Source organism: Podarcis melisellensis (genome assembly GCF_964234715.1).
Source record: "Podarcis melisellensis genome assembly, chromosome: 15".
NCBI lineage: Eukaryota > Metazoa > Chordata > Lepidosauria > Squamata > Lacertidae > Podarcis > Podarcis melisellensis.
Genome location: NC_138532.1, coordinates 12,620,737 through 12,637,757, shown reverse-complemented (window position 1 = coordinate 12,637,757; position 17,021 = coordinate 12,620,737). Strand labels below are relative to the sequence as shown.

At 45.8% G+C, this 17,021-nt stretch overlaps 2 protein-coding genes across 3 annotated transcripts; one reads left to right on the top strand and one right to left on the bottom strand.

Annotated features, from left to right (window-relative positions):
- The first annotated feature begins 3,044 nt into the window (after positions 1–3,044).
- On the top strand, positions 3,045–14,083 carry PUS3 (pseudouridine synthase 3). 2 transcript variants are annotated; one of them, XM_081889697.1, is made up of 6 exons: positions 3,045–3,122; positions 4,223–4,311; positions 10,589–10,977; positions 12,015–12,583; positions 13,236–13,426; positions 13,622–14,083. In XM_081889697.1, exons 3-6 carry the CDS (start codon positions 10,600–10,602, stop codon positions 13,936–13,938), a joined length of 1,455 nt encoding a protein of 484 aa, XP_081745823.1. In that variant the 5' UTR covers positions 3,045–3,122; positions 4,223–4,311; positions 10,589–10,599; the 3' UTR covers positions 13,939–14,083. The 2 variants fall into 2 exon arrangements, with proteins under 2 accessions (XP_081745823.1, XP_081745824.1); XM_081889698.1 differs by lacking the exons at positions 3,045–3,122; positions 4,223–4,311 and adding an exon at positions 9,589–9,863.
- On the bottom strand, positions 8,193–16,904 carry HYLS1 (HYLS1 centriolar and ciliogenesis associated). Its single transcript, XM_081889699.1, has 2 exons — positions 16,681–16,904; positions 8,193–9,568 (listed from the first exon to the last, which is right to left on the bottom strand). The coding sequence occupies exons 1-2, from the start codon at positions 16,887–16,889 to the stop codon at positions 8,632–8,634; spliced, it is 1,146 nt and encodes a 381-aa protein (XP_081745825.1). The 5' UTR covers positions 16,890–16,904; the 3' UTR covers positions 8,193–8,631.
- Positions 16,905–17,021: the final 117 nt, after the last annotated feature.

Sequence of the window (17,021 nt, the reverse complement as noted above, 5' to 3'; positions counted from 1 at the left end):
AACAAAAAAACTTCCCTAAACAGGGATGTCTTCTAAAAGTCAGATACAGGTGAAACTTGAATATAGTGGGAAAGTTCATTTATTTCAGTAATTCAACTTCAAAGGTGGAACTAATATGAGGTAGATTTATGACATGCAAAGTGAGATATGTCAAGCCTTTATTTGTTATAATTGTGATGATTATGGAGTACAGCTGATGAAACCCCAAATTAACAATCTCAGAAAATTAGAATATTAAATGAAATCAGCAAAACAAGGATTGCAAATACAGAAATATTGGACCTCTGAGAAGTAGAAGCATGCATATGTACTCAAGTACTTGGTTTGGGCCCCTTTTGCATCAATTACTGCCTCAATGTGGCGTGGCATGGATGCTATCAGCCTGTGGCACTGCTGAGGTGTTATGGAAGACCAGGATGCTTCAGTAGCAGCCTTCAGCTCTTCTGCCTTGCTCGGTCTCATGTCTCTCATCTGTCTCTTGGCAATGCCCCATAGATTCTCTATGGGGCTCAGGTCAGGCGAGTTTGCTGGCCAATCAAGCGCAGTAATCCCATGGGCATTGAACCAGGTTTTGGTACTTTGGGCAGTGTGGGCAGGTTCCAAAGTCCTGCTGGAAAATGAAGTTGGCATCCCCATAAAGCTCGTCTGTGGAAGGAAGCATGAAGTGTTCCAAAATCTCCTGGTAGACAGCTGCATTGACCCTGGACTTAATGAAGCACAGTGGACTAACACCAGCTGATGGCATGGCTCCCCAAATCAACACAGACTGTGGAAATGTCACACTGGACTTCAAGCATCTGGCATCCCTGCTGCTTGTGCACCTTTTTCTCCCACACTTTCCCCTTCCATATAGCTTTCCATTAATGTGCTTTGCTACAGCACTTTGGGAACATCCAACTTCTTCTGCAATTACCTTTTGAGGCTTTCCCTCCTCATGGAGGGTCTCAATGATTGCTTTCTGCCCAACTGTCAGGTCAGCAGCCTTCCCCATGATTGTGCTTCCTACTGAACCAGACTGAGAGACCATTTAAAGACTCAGAAACCCATTGCAAGTGCTATGGATTGAATAGCTACTGCACCTTTTCACAATATTCTAATTTTCTGAGATTGTTGATTTGGAGTTTTCATCAGCTGTACGCCATAATCATCACAATTATAACAAATAAAGGCTTGACATATCTTGCTTTGCATGTCATGAGTCTATCTCATATATTAGTTTCACGTTTTAAGCTGAATTACTGAAATAAATGAACTTTTCCACGATATTCTAGTTTTTCGAGTTTCACCTGTAGTTGTTTGTTTCCTTGACATCGGATGGGAGGGCTTTCCAAAGGGCGAGCGCCGCTACTGAGAAGGCCCTCTGACTGGTTGCCTGTATTGTAAACAGCCCTGTGTAGGGAAGTTTTTAATGTTTGATGTTTTATCGTGTTTTTGATATTCTGTTGGGAGCCACCCAGAGTGGCTGGGGAAACCCAGCCAGATGGACAGGGGTGTGAATAATAAATTATTATTATCAACCACCCCTGTAGTCTTCGGATGAAGGGTGGTATAGAAATTTAATAAACAATAATACTTTTGAGTAGATGTAATAGTTAAATGTATATATTTAGAAACACCCACCCACCCCTTTCTAGACCAAGCCTGCCCAAGGCATCGGCAAACAGACAGACAAACATAAGCTTGAAAAATAAAATAGGAACATTGATGTCATTAATTTGAACCAATGGCTTCAAATTATAAGAAAGGAGATTCCGACTAAACATAAGGAAAACTTTCTGGCAGTAAGAGCCTCCCACAAGACTCCCACATGAGATGGTAGACCCTCCTTCCTTGAAGGTTTTTAAGCAGAGGTCGGATTAACAGGATGGCCTGTCATGGATGCTTTATTTGAGATTCCTGCATTGTTGAGGGTTGGACTAAATGACCCTCAGGCTCCCTTCCAACTCAGTGATTCTATGTGGTGATGGTGGTTTTCCTTTTAAAAAAACCCAAAAACGTTGATATTGTTATGAAATTTCTACACCATACTTCATATTCCAAGGGTTGTATTCAACATACTTCTACTCACAACCATTGAAATTAATGGGCCTTACACATGAACCTGATAATTGGCCTGGTCTGGAATATTTTGAACATTTAGATGTTGGCTATGAATACAGTTGGACGCGGGTGGCGCTGTGGGTAAAACCTCAGTGCCTAGAACTTGCCGATTGTAAGGTCGGAGGTTCGAACCCCCGCGACGGGGTGAGCTCCCGTCGTTCGGTCCCAGCACCTGCCCACCTAGCAGTTTGAAAGCACCCCTAAGTGCAAGTAGATAAATAGGTACCGCTTTATAGCGGGAAGGTAAATGGCGTTTCCGTGTGCGGCACCGGTGCTGGCTCGCCAGTGCAGCTTCATCACGCTGGCCATGTGACCCGGAAGTGTCTTCAGACGGCGCCGGCTCCCGGCCTCTTGAGCGAGATGAGCGCGCAACCCTAGAGTCGGTCACGACTGGCCCGTACAGGCAGGGGTACCTTTACCTTTACCTTTATGAATACAGTGCTTTGGTATCTATTACTAGTTATTTTTAAATAAATGAATAAACTCCAAGCACTTTTCTGTGAGGGTATAATGATGGTCCGAGATTGCGCATGTTCAGGGTGGTATGGCAATAAGCTGTGGTGAACCCTTCTAAAGAAGCACCCTGGACACTCTAAATTATTGTTGAAATAGAAGCAACCCCTGAGGCGGGAATTAAAATAGTAATATTTTGCCTAACATCTCAATTCAGTAGCTCATGACTTTACATACTATGGCGGATAAAGCTTTCAATGATTCATAGCCATGATAACTAAATGGAGCCTCCATGTCAGAGGCATGGGGTCAAACAAGGAGGGGAGGGCTATCCCGTTCTGGATAACCTTCTGTAACCTTCCAAAAACATTTGGCTGCCTGCTGTTGGAAGTAAAAGGCTAATCCGGCCGCTTTCTAGAGAAAGACTACATTTCCCACAAATCTCTGTGTCATGTGTTGGGGAAAGGGAAGCCTTTACGTCATTTCCTGCGGAGAAATCGTGGACGGGGCGGCATGCCTGTGCTCAGAGGCTTTTGCTCTCAACGAACGTCTGCGTAAAAGCTGCCGAGGTAGGAACACGGGGGTCGCGGCGCATGTTTTAACACGGGAGCAAATCCCACAGTGTTCGATGGGCTTACTCTCGAGTAAGTGCCTTTAGGATCGCTCCTTTAGTGAAGCTGATCGCCTTCACAGGCAGCCTTAAGGCGGTGATGGTTGGATCGCCCGTCTCTCCCCCACCGCTGTAACATATAACAATTCTGAACCCTTAGACTATATATGGGGGGTTTTTTTGGAGGGGGGTGTTACTAGTTGGCCTGTTCTGATTAGCCTTCCGTGATTAGCTCTTGCACTGGGCGTTTCTGTACGAAATTAGTGGCCCGACTTCAAACCCTGAGCCACGATTACCCGTGTTCGAAGTACTGAGAACCGCACGTGGGGAGCACGCAGGTCCTGCTTGCTGACGTTTCGTAGGCAGGTGGATGGCCACTGTGAGAACAGGATGCTGGGCTGGACGGGCCATCGGCCTGATCCAACAGGGCTCATCTTCTGCCACACACACTCACTGGGTGCAGGGTTTGAAATCCCATCGATTAAAGATGCATCTAGGATGTTGCTGTAATCCTTAACAGGTTAGCTTCGTTGACCTCAATAGCAGTTACTTCCGAATAAAAGTACACAGGGTCAGGCTGCTCGATTCACCAATGCTAAAATCACTAAAATGCATGTCTATTCTCATGGGCCAGTGTGTCCAATTGTCCAATTACTGTATATTTTAATGTTTTTATAGTATACTTGTTTTCTTTAATTAAAAAAAGTCAGTAGAGAATTGGTGTCAGTTGACTTTGTGTTCTAGTATCGTCTTGACATAGTAGAAAGAAAAAACTGCTTTACCCACACCTTGCAGAATCTTAGCACCTCTATCATGCCCACATTTTATAAGCTAGAAACCCTGGAATGCTGTAACATTTCCTCATGGTAGAGTTGTTCTACTCCCTTAATCGTTTTGGTTGCCATTTTCATGATCTGCAGGAGCCTTTTTGAGGTATGGCAACCAGAATCATACACTATTCCAAGTGTGGTTGGGGCATGGATTTGTATAAGGGCCTCCTGTTAGTGGTTTCAATCGCTTTCCTAACTATCCCTAACATGGAATTTGCCTTTTTCATAGCTACTGCATGATAGGAAAACATCTTTCTCAAGCTATCTGCCACAACTCTCAAATCTCCTTCCTGGCCAGTTAACACCAGTTCAGACACTGTGAGTACATGTGAAGTTATTGGGGTTTTTTGCATCAGTATGCATCACTTTCCACCAATCAAGGGAAGTAATAGTCCCACTATATTCTGCCCTGGTCTGACTATACCTGGAGTACTGTATCCAGTTCTGTTAAGAAGGATATTGACAAGCTGGAATATGTGCGGAGGAGGGCGACCAAGATGATAAGAGAGTCTGGAAACCAAGCCTTATGAAGAATGGTTGAGGGAATTGGGTACAGTGGTGAAATTAATTCGTTCCGCAAGTTTTTTCTTCTTGCGAAGCACGGTTTCCCATAGGAATGCATTGAAAATCAATCAATGCGTTCCTATGGAGACCATCCGGGGACAGAGGGGAAGCGCCGCACGCCTTCCCCTCTGTCCCCGGACCTGTTTAAAGCAAGGGGTGGCGGGGAGAAGATCGCTTCTCCCCGTTGCCGCCCCTTGGTTCAGAAGGGGTCCGGGGAGAGAGGGGAAGGCGCGCTGCACTTCCCCGCTATCCCCGGAGCTTGCGGGGCAAGCTTCGTTTTGCGAAGCAAGCCCATAGGGAAATGCATCTTGCGAAGCGGCTAAGAAAACGAAAAACTCCTTCGTCTAGCGAGTTCATCTTCCGAGGCGTTCGTCTTGCGGGGTACCACTGTATGTTTATCCTGGTAAAGAGGAGACTGAGAGGTGATAACTATCTTCAGATATCTCAAGGGCTGACACATGCAGTATGGTTTTGACTAAGCATCAGGAAGAACTTTCTGACAGAATTGTTTGACAGTGGAATGGACTCCCGCAAGATGTGGTGGACTCTTGTCATAATCTAGTTGAGATTCCTGTATTACAGGGGATTGGACCTTTAGGGGATCCCTTCCAACTAAGATTTTATGCATTTTTAATGATCCTTCACCCAATAGGGAGATATTCTTCCGGTGCTCCAGGCAATCCCTTTTGGTTTTAATCACCTTAAACCAGAGCTTTCCAAACTGTGTGTTGTGACATGTTAGTGTGTCGGCTGCTGTGTGTAGGTGGGTCCCACAAATGCTCCTCCCGGGCTGGGAAAGGGCTTAGTTTAACCTTTGGTTTGCTAGTAAAACTGAATTACTGTGTCGCGAAATGATGCAAAACTGAATTGCTGTGTCATGAAATGATGCATGCCTAAAAAGTGTGTCGCCAGTGTGAAAAGTTTGGAAAGCTCTGCCTTAAACCATTTGGTGTCATCAGCAAACTTGGCCACCTCACTGCTCCCTGATTCCAGAGTTATGAAGAAGTTTCATTACAGATCTTGGGAGAACCTTGCTTACTAAATCCTTCCATTGTTAGAACTGTCAATAAGTCCTACTCTCCGCTTAGTGTTCTTTAACCAGTTAAGTCCAGGTACACATCCAAGATTACCCCATTTGCATAATACTCTCGCAGAACTCTAAAATGGTTAGGTAGACAAGACTTACCCTTACAGAAGCTATCAGCAAGACTTCTATACGGTTGGTAATTTTATTGTTAACAGTTTCCACCTGTTTACCAGGAAAAAACATTAAGCTAACAGGCTGTAATTTCACATTAAGGGGAAGAAAAAGTGTTAACTAGCTCAAGTTTTACAGATTCTGGCAGTTCATGTACCCAACGAGTTATTACCCATGAAAATCATGCCACAATACTGATAGGAAGGCCTGGGAAAAACCCGGGCTCTCCCCCCCCCCCCCGTTTTCCAGGCCTTCCCATCTCTAGTCTGAATAAAGGACAGAGGTGTGTGCAGGTGTGTGTAGAAATTAGCCCATTGTACAAAGATAGAATTTGGACTAGTTGTTCTGCCCATTTCTCCCCTTCAGCCCTACCCACCACTGGTATATTATCCAGAAGGAAAAGCAGCCTTCTGGCTAAAGCAGTTTCCTCGTTCCACTATACAGTCATACCTCAGGTTACAGACGCTTCAGGTTGCTTTTTTGGGGTTACAGACATGCTGAAACCTGGAAGTACTGGAACGGGATACTTCTGGGTTTCGGCAGTCACGCATGCACAGAAGCGCCGAATTGCAACCCGCACATGCGCAGACGCACGACTGCAGGTTGCGAACGTGCATCCCGCACGGATCACATTCACAACCTGAGCGTCCACTGTACTCAGACGTTTCAGTGTGTTCACTGGTGCTTATGCTTGCAGCAAGCCATAATTAAAATCTTCTCCAATTGTCCATTGTCTTCTCCAATATGCAACCCATATTTCATTATATCCGTAGTGTTTCCAAGTGGGGAAAGAAACTTAGAACAGAAGAAAAGCACTTTGCATGAGAACCTTAGTACAAGTAATTCTGGTTTATAGGGGAGCATGTGGATGCCCACTGTGCTACATCCCTCCACTATCAGTGGTTTGGCGCCTAAATTGGGAGTTGCCTGTATATAGGTATTTCATTATTACTCTCTTTTTTGATATATTTTTATTGTTTTATAAATGTGTTGGATTTTATTGCTTAACATGTTAAAAACCTTCAATAAAATTGTTTTAAAAAATAAATAAATACGAACCAAGACAATATTCTCAATGGAATAAGAACCACATACAGTGGTGCCTCGCAAGACGAAATTAATTCGTTCCGCAAGTCTCTTCGTCTTGCGATGCACGGTTTTCCATAGGAATGCATTGAAAATCAATTAATGCGTTCCTATGGAAACCGCCTTCCCCCACCTCTTCTGGCGGGCGGCATTTTAAAATCGCCCGGGACAGCGGAGGACTTCTCCGCTGTCTGGGGCGATTTAAAAGCCCCTGGGAAGGCAGGCAGGGGGGACAAAGACTTTTGCCCCCCGCCTGCCTTCAGAAGAGGTCCAGGACAGGCTTCGCGGACCTCTCCGCAAGCAGCGGGAGCGCTCCTTGCGGAGAGTTGCCAGCGCGCCCAGGCTTCGCGGCCCCGCCGCCGGGCTTCGGGACATCGTTCCGAAGCCGGGCGGCGGGGGGAGGCTTTCCCGCCCCGCCGCCGGGCTTCGGGACATCGTTCCGATGCCGGGCGGCGGGGGGAGGCGTTCCTGCCCCGCCACCCGGCATCGGGACGATGCCCCGAAGCCGGGCGGCGGGGGGAGGCGTTCCTGCCCCGATGCCGGGCGGCGGGGGGAGGCTTCAAAAGCCGTCCAGGAGCTTTTAAATCGCCCCGGACAGTCCCGGGGCGATTTAAAAGCCCCCGGTTAGGCAGGCAGGGGAGGCAAAGACTTTTGTCCCCCGCCCGCCTTGGGAAGAGGTCCTGGACCTCTTCCGAAGGCGGGCGGGGGGCAAAAGTCTTTGCTCCCCCCTGCCTGCCTTTCCGGGAGAGCGGAAAAGGCAGCGCTGCCTTCCCAGTCTCCCGGAAAGGCAGGCAGGGGGGAGCAAAGACTTTTGCCCCCCGCCCGCCTTCGGAAGAGGTCCAGGACCTCTTCCCAAGGCGGGCGGGGGGGCAAAAGTCTTTGCCCCCCCTGCCTGCCTTCAAAAGCCGTCCGGGATAGCGGGAAGCGCTTCCCTGCTATCCCGGACCGCTTTTAAAATGCTGGTGGTGGGGAGCAAAGCCTTTCGCCCCCGCCGGCCTTCCTGGACCTCTTCTGAAGTCCGGAGGGGGGGAAAAGGCTTTGCTCCCCACCGCCAGCATTTAAAAAAAAGGTCCCCGAGATTTCCCTATGGGCTTTCGTCTTGCGATGCAAGCCCATAGGGAAAATCGTCTAGCGAAGCGTCGCAAAAACCGAAAAACCCTTTCGTCTTGCGGGTTTTTCGTCTTGCGAGGCACCACTGTACCTACTTGAAAGCGAAGAGTTGTTTACAATGTAGCACAGCAGTTCCAAACAATTGATAAGTGAGGTGAAGCTTTTGACCTGCCTTCTGTTCTGGATAAAATATTACTTTCTCAACAAATTAACCAGTCAATAGAGAAATTAGAGGCAATCCTTTTATACCACACACTTTTAATTTAATCCATACATCTAGAAGCTAAACTTTCTTTAAAAATAACAACATCATACAGAAGTATGATGATTGCGTTAGTAAGAGGAAGTGGGTTTAAAAGATCTTGCAATAAAAATAAAGATTATTTTCATTGACATATACTTCAGTAAACTTTGGTTCATCTTCTGCCTGGCTTCTGAGGAGGCAATATCAATCTCTAAATGATCCTATATGGGACAACTATTCAAGAAGCACAAATAAGTAAAATCCTTTTGTGTTGTGGGAACACTCATTCTGAAAGCCAGATTTAAAACCAATAAGGATTTGAAAGGGTTTCAAAGGAAACAGAATAGCTTAGCTGATTGCCTGGAGCAGCTGGATATTTGGGCTGTGCTAAGCAAGGCATGCTCCTGTGGATGACGCTATAGAGACCTCTGCATTTCTAGGAGGAGTAGGTATTCCTAGGCATCACGCCATTTGCCAGGTCACAGCGTATTCCCCAGCGCAGGGCAGACCTCTTCTTCTCTGTAGGCACCAGGTAGTTGTTGGGAATATAAATGTGCTGAGCCCTAGGAGGCAATTCTGACTTGCAGAGCATCTGTTCCCGGATGCTCCAGCGCACCCCTTTCCTGGGATCTTCCCCTGGTAGCCGCAGAGATTCCCAGTCATGCTTATGCTCCAAGTAACGGGCTACCCGGTCGGTCTTCATTCTGTTCCGGCTTAGCTGATCAAATCTTGGTAATATGAAGGATTTTGGGTGGCCAGCAACAATCAAGTCCTGCTCATAGGATGTGCTGCTGCGGCTCTGGCTCTCTCTTTGCGAGCTCTGGCTCTGGCTCTCTGTAGTTCTCCAGGAATAAGCCGTCTCAGACTCTGGGCAAATGCTTGGCTCACTCTCCTCTTCTGACTCTTCTTCCTCTTGCTGAGTCTTCAGACTGTGCATTCTTTGACTCAACTCCCCATACTCGGGGTCACTCTGACTGCTGGTCTCTGGTGTGCTGGTGATGGACTCATCCGTCACCTCTACTTCTCCATCAGGCCTTCGCCTCAGAACTTTCCTTTTTATTATAGGCTTCCTGGCAACTCTGGGTTCCTCGGGAGTCTTTGCTTGCAAGGTGGGTCCTGAATTAAGATGCCTAATCTTCACAGGAAGTGTGGGTCTGACCAAAGAGGCCACTGAGGCTCTTGTGTAGGGGTCCAGCTGAGGTGCAAAACACATCTTCCTTGGGCTATCACCTTCTCCCTGTTCTGCGCAGAGGCGGATGAATGCCATTGCAGCTTCTTTGAGCCGATCTTCATGGCTCATGGAGGCCCAGCGGGGACGATCAAGTCCCATGAATGTTTCCATTGCTTCTCTTGGCTTGGTGCAGTCACTGGTTCTGAAAGAGAGAGGTGTTAATTCTCACACAGTGTGCTATATCTACCCAAAACAAGTTTAAGTACAGTGGTACCTTGGTTTTTGAGCATCTCGGAAGCTGAACGTTTTGGTTTTCGAGCGCCAAAAACCCGGAAGTAAATGCTTCTCTTTTCAAATGCACCTCAGAAGTTGAACGGCTTCCGCTGAGTTTTTCCCAATTTTCTCTATTGAAATTGCAGGCCACCCTTTGCACCTCCGTTTCCAAACATTTTTGAAGCTGAACGGTATTCCGGAACGGATTACATTCAAAAACCGAGGTACCACTGTACTAAATTTATTCACTGATTGAATAGTCATTTACCTATTTCTAGCAAGAATTTGCTTTCACTTAAGTCAGCTTAGGATACAATAAAAATCCTGAATACTGCTGCGTTACATTGGAGAACGTGTTAAGTCTTACAGTTATTAGCTATACTAGTGGGTTTCAAATGAGGCTGCTTAGTAATGTATCAGAGATTCTACAATGAGAATCAATCATGGTGGATCTGAATCCCTGAAAGGCAGTTTGCCCACAACTTGAAATCTTCTTCCCAGAGGTTAAGTATGCTTTATGGTGCACATTCAGTTCACACTGGGAACTGCGAGACCCAACAGGGTGGATCAGTATCTCACATGAAATATGTGAACTTCAGAACAAAACCCCAGAATCCTGTGTTATATGCAGGGTTTCCTTATGCAGGAGTAGCCCATGGGTGTCAAGAGCAAACCCTTTCTGTCCCCTACACCTTGCATTCCATGTAAACAAAAAACATGTCCCGAAAGCCCCCTGGGAATTAGTATGAATTTATCAGTAAATGGAGAAAGGCATGCACTCACAATTCAATATTGGAAGTATTTCATTACGTTCAAATATGCAACACAGTATAGGTAGAAAATAAAAGCATAAAGCTGGATAGCAAGTTGACAGTCCCCAGCTGAATAGCCTCTCCTTTAGCAGCAAATACAAAAGTTTGAATTGTGGAAACTCGTTTTCCCTTCCCAGGGACTCTCACTATGGCCAGAGATGGAGCAGAAACAGAGAAGCTACTGAAGAGAGTCCAGGAACTGGAAGACATGGTGCAGAGGCTGCAAGAAAAGCTGGAGAGCAAGCAGACTGCAGGCACAGAAGGCGACCTCTCAGCAGCAGGGAAGACTAAGAAACGGCAGCAGAGGCCATTTGATTTTAGCGCTTATGGCCAGAGACACGTGGCACTGAAGATAGCCTACCTGGGCTGGGGATATCAGGGCTTTGCTAGCCAGGAGAACACCAACAATACTATTGAAGAAAAGCTGTTTGAGGCTCTCAGCAAAACCCGGCTGGTGGCCAGCAGACAGACTTCCAACTATCACCGCTGTGGGCGCACTGACAAGGGAGTCAGTGCCTTTGGACAGGTGAGTTCAGTCTAACCTCCATTTTTATGAAACCAACCTTGCTCAGCTCACAGCAGAAAATAAGGGAACCTGCTCAGAGGGTGAGGGAGGGGGGGATTTGGATTCAGCACTATAACAGAATGTGAATTAAAGCGGGGGCAGCAGCATTACCTTCTGTGATATTCCCACTTAGCAAATAGTTCTTAGGTGTGGTGTGGTGCTGAATACTGGGTATTAGATATGCTGATATCAAAACTCATTCAATGAGGCTTCCTCCCAGGAAAGTGTGTAAAACAGGGGTGCCCAAACTTTTTTCAAAGAGGGCCAGATTTGATAAAGTGAACATGTGTGAGGGCTGACCAAAGTTGTTGAGCTTTTTCTGGCGGTCCGGATTAGGCCCCCCCAAGACAGACTTTGGACATGCCTGGTGTAAAAGATTGTTGCCTGAGTTATCCTGGACTGCAAGATAAAACCTACCACCAGATCATTTCAGGTTTAGGGTTGAGGAAGCTACACCAACACCATCATATTTGGAGAATTCTCATGGATTCCATGAAAAATAAAATAAATATTAGTGGTGTATCCAACTATGTTTTACTCAGAGCAGACACACTGAAATTAATGGACCTACCGTATTTTTCGCTATATAGGACGCACCCTACCATAAGACGCACCTAGTTTTAGAGGGGGAGAACAAGAAACAAATTATTCTCTCCTTCTCTGCGCAGCACCCCTTAAGCAAAGCGGCAGGAGAAACAGAGCCCCTTCCATTTCTCCTCCCGCTTCGCTGTAGGGGCGCTGTGCAGAGAGGGGAAAATACGGTAATTTATTCATGCCCATTAATTTCAATGGGTCTACTCCAAATATGGCTAACTTGGGATCTACCCCCTTAGGTTTGTATCCAAAGTAGCGCTAAGTCAGTTGTACAGTTTGCACAAGGATTGTGGACGGTGCAAGGTGCCCATGGGGGGGGGTGTCACGGAATGAGGGCATCAGATACTGTCTATAGTGTTGTTTTTGCATATTTTACTCCATATTATCCTTCTCCAATGTTTCAGGTTATCTCCCTAGATCTCCGCTCAAACCTGTCAAAGGATAAAGCAGTAAATAAACCCGAGGGTGCAACGAAGGACACAGCCACAAATACTGCAGAGGAGATCCGCTACACACACATATTGAATCAAGTGCTCCCTCATGACATACGGGTACTGGCTTGGGCCCCAGTAGATCCCAGCTTCAGTGCTAGGTTTAGTTGCCTCAAAAGGACCTATCGCTATTTCTTCCCTCGTGCTGATCTAGATGTAGCTCTCATGAATACTGCAGCTCAGAAGCTCGTGGGGACCCATGATTTTCGTAATCTATGCAAGATGGATGTAGCCAACGGTGTGACCAACTTTCAACGGACAATTCTTACTGCAGAGGTGAAGCCCGTGGCTAGAGCAGAGGATGCAGAGCTGCACAACCCTTTCCAAATGTACTTGTTTGAAGTGACAGGCCAAGCATTCCTCTACCACCAGGTCCGTTGCATGATGGCTATTCTCTTCCTGATTGGACAAAGGATGGAAAAGCCAGAGATTATTGATGTGCTGCTAGATGTAGAGAACAACCCTCGAAAACCACAATACAGGTATATATTTGCAAAGAAATTAATATATATTATATAACCTTTATAATATTTGTTAGACGTGAAACAAGCTTAGCAGTGGATGCAAATCTTGGACAGAGGTCTTTGCTAGACCTAATACCAGAGAGCCGTTTTTAATCAGAGGTTATAGCGATTGAACCTGGGACCTTTTGTATGCAAGGCCTGTGTTCTGCCACTGAGCTCTGAGCCATCACCATACCCCTGTGGTACCTTAAAGTCTAACCAGTGTATTGCTGCATCACTCCCAATGACATAGTCTTGCCTATGAAAACGCATGCCAGTCTTTAGCAAAGCCCTGGCAAACATAATTGGGATTTCTGTAGCTCTTAAGTACAGCTCTTCCAGTGCCACTGCTCCATAATACAATTGGACTGCAGGCAAAACCACATCAAGATGCTGAAAAGTGGGTGGAAAGGGAAGCTATAGATGTGCATTAAAAACTGCACTCCCATTACTGGCACAGAAAGATCAACACCAATTGCCTTATGTGTATGGGAATCTAACACTATAAAGATTAATCACTGCTTTGTTTCACATCAGATTGTTACTCAGTCTTATGCATGTACTTCCCTGTTTTAAGTCACAGGCATCTGATTTAAGCTCCTTAACACCTTATCTTCTCCTTTTCTTGCAGCATGGCAGTGGAATTTCCTCTGGTTTTGTATGACTGTGAATTTGAAAATATCCAGTGGCTCTATGATCGCAATGTCCAGGAATTTAATGTCACTCATTTACAGCAGCTTTGGGCCAACCATGCTGTTAAAACTCATATGCTGCGTAGCATGTTAAAAGGGCTTGATTTTGCTGAGATGCCTACAGAGACAGGTAGGAGATGCATAGTTCTGTAGAATTCTAACAGTATTCACTGTTGCTAGGTATGAGTGTGGCTCTAAGGCACTATTCTAGTGATTACATATATGGGTACAGAACTGGGTAATTTAAAAGTGGATAGAAGCAACTGGTGAATAATAATATGCTACACAGGACTTGTTGACCTGTTGGCACTTGTCATGTTTTCAGGTTCAAGCAACAGCACAATTCGGTGGGGAGAGCTGAAGCCCCCGGTCAACAATCAGATCAGTGCCTTAATCGAGGGAGCAAAAGCCCGAAACTACAAGCCATTAATGGATCGCCCCAAATGTGAAGGGTTGGAGTCTCGCATCAGTTACTTTGTGCGTAGAGGACGCATTGAACTTCCACACCTTAAGAAAACAAAGCACTCTGAAAAGGAATCAGATGAAGAGATGGAAGCTAGGAGCAGCCACAGCAAAAGTGTGGAGACAGACAAAGATGTTCCAGAACATGCTGCAAAGAGAGTCTGTACGAGTTCAGACTGAAGTTTCCACACCATCTCTTATCTCCAAGCAGCTATCTCCAGATCTCTTTTCATGCAAACCTATTGGGGTCCTTATTTACTTTTGTTCTTTTTAAGAACACAGGCATACCACTAAATGCTTTGCATTTAAGAAATAAACATTTTTTTTAAATAATAGCATAAAGCAGGTGTGAAATTGTTTTCAAAATACAGGCAAATCTCTTCATTAGCTCCACATTCTCTTCCTACTGCTACAACCACTGAAAGCGTTTATAGCTCTTAGAACTGTTGTAAGCAATTTATCATTGCCAAAACAGATCTATAAACCAAGTGGGTAACTATATGGAGAGGAGTAAGTGGCCCAGATTAGGGTCTTCTTATATGGCCACAACATCACAAACTGGATATGTGAATCAGCCTTGTCATATCAACGGAGCTGGGTGTTCTGCCTTTTTTTATTTACAAGAATAAACAAGTAGTAGCGTCTTTAGGTTGGGACTCACCTCTTTCTACACTTCCTTATGTTCAGCTTCATCCTGCTCTTCCATATGGATGAAGTGATAGGAACAAAGGAGCAAAATAAAAACTAGGAAAAGCTGGACTAACTAGGTTACTAGGACCTCAGAAAAAGAGAAAGAACAGTTCGTCTAGTCAGGGATGTGATGAACAGATACGCTGTGGCCTATTAGAAAGCATAGCAGCCATTCAATAGTTACTTTAGTTAAAATTCACTTGAAAAAGATCATTTGCATGTATTACTTCATCGTACACAGGTTGTACAATGACAATAAAGGTATTGGTATTATTATTATTATTATTAATTTTGCATTAATTGATTTGACACCATACCATCTAGTCAATCCCTTTCTACTGCAGTTTACCAGTATACCTTATGCCAGTTTACATTGGGGCCACAATCCTACAGAAGTTTAATTGGAGCTAAGCCCCATTGAATTTAGTGGAAGTTGTTCGTAAGGAAATATATTTTAAGATTGCAGCTTTAGTTTAAAGCTTACCTTACTGTAATTTAAACCCACTGCTTCTACTTTTAGTGGGTCTTAAAAGAACCACTAATCCTCTTTTGACATCCCTTTAAATAGTTAGCGTGTGTAAAATCTGAGAGCATAGGGTTTGTTCCAGCTTGCAGTGTTGGGCTTCTCTTCCCAAGTTATTCTGAGCAATGTTGCTCTTTGAGGGGAACCAGCGTCTCCTAGCAGCTTCTCGGCACCCTTGTCAAACTACAGTTCCCAGGAGAGGCTTTTTTGGAAGAAGCAATGAGTGTTTACAGCAGTACAATGCTAGGTTGGAAACGGAAGGCTTTTTTATTTTTTTTTAAAGGCACAGAGCTAATGCTGCGGTCAGTGTGGTACTAGAGAAAGGATGGGGACCCTGTGGCTCTTGGGGTGATGCTGTGCTCCATCTCATCCACCCATCAAAGATTATGGCAGCTGGAGTCCTGGGCAAAGCCATGATTTATATTGGGGGGGCGGGGCACCTGTCATCTTCCTCTGTTTGCCTTGTCTACTACTCAATCAGGTTGCTAATAATACATTGGTACCTCGGGTTACATACGCTTCAGGTTACAGACTCCACTAACCCAGAAATAGTACCTCGGTTTAAGAACTTTGCTTCAGGATGAGAACAGAAATTGCGCAATGGCAGCCCACATTATCTAAAGTGGTGCTTCAGGTTAAGAACAGTTTCAGGTTCAGAACGGACCTCCAGAACGAACTAAGTACGTTACCAGAGGTACCACTGTAGTAATAATAATTTTATTATTTATACCCTGACCATCTGGCTGGGTTTCTCCAGCCACTCTGGGCAGCTCCCAGCAGAACACTAAAAACAGAATAAAACTCCAAACTTTAAAAACTTCCCTAATCAGGGCTGCCTTCAAAAAGTCAGATAGTTGTTTAATTCCTTGACATCTGCTGTGAGGGCGTTCCACAGGGTGGGCGCTACTACCGAGAAGGCCCTCTGCCTGGTTCCCTGTAACCTCACTTCTCACAGCAAGGGAACCACCAGAAAGCCCTCGGAGCTGGACCTCAGTGTCTGGGCTGAACGATGGAGGTGAAGATGCTCCTTTACATATACTGGGACAGGGCCACTAAGGGCTTTAAAGGTCAGCATCAAAATTTGAATTGTGCTCGGAAATGTACTGGGAACCAATGTAATAATAAATACTACTTGTTGTTTAGTCGTTTCTGACTCTTTGTGACCCCATGGACCAGAGCACGCCAGGCACTCCTGTCTTCCACTACTACTACTAATATAATAATAATAATAATAATAATAATAATAATTTATTATTTATACCCCACCCATTTGGCTGGGATTCCCAACATCCTCCCAGTGACCCCAGAGATCATTTCGATTTCAAATATTCTGATTTATTTCGACTTTTAGTTAAGCATATATATTTTTATTGACTTGATTCAGGGGGGAGGGGGTCAGCTCCCCCCCCCCATCCCCATGGCTGGAGTACCAACAACTGCAGAACCACAGATTCCCCACCCTGACTTACCAGAGGCAGGCATAGGAAGCTACCGTTCAAGCCCCCCTTCGCAACGAAGCTCAGTGGACCACCCTTGAACCAACCACTGTATCTTTCGGCCTAACCTACCTCACAAAGTTCTTGTGAGAATTTTAAAAAGGAAGGGGGGGGGAATGAGAGAGGACAAGGCTTGGCCAGAAGCGGATGCGCGCGCATCTTCCACGACCGGCCACGTGCGCTTTCCGCCGGCCTGCGCCCTTCGCTTAATACCTGATCGCTGCTGCTGCTGCCGCCGGCTCCGACTCCTTCTCCCCTCGCGCGGCGACGGTTACTCCGCCGCACAACTGCCGTTGTTCAAACCGAAAAGGAAATAGCAAGGTCCGCCCTCTTTCCATGATTGGTCCGCTCCCGTTCCGCCATCTTTCATTGGTGCGCCAACATTCTTCTCCCACCCACTGCACGTAAGGACTGCTTTTCATTGGATACGGAGAACGCCGCACGGCTATCTCATTGGAGATACCCTTGCTCGAGATTAGCCGGAACCTCTTCTAATGCCCTGCCCTGCTTGGTTTGCCGCCGTGGTAGCGCGCGAGCGAAAGGAGAGGGCGGCG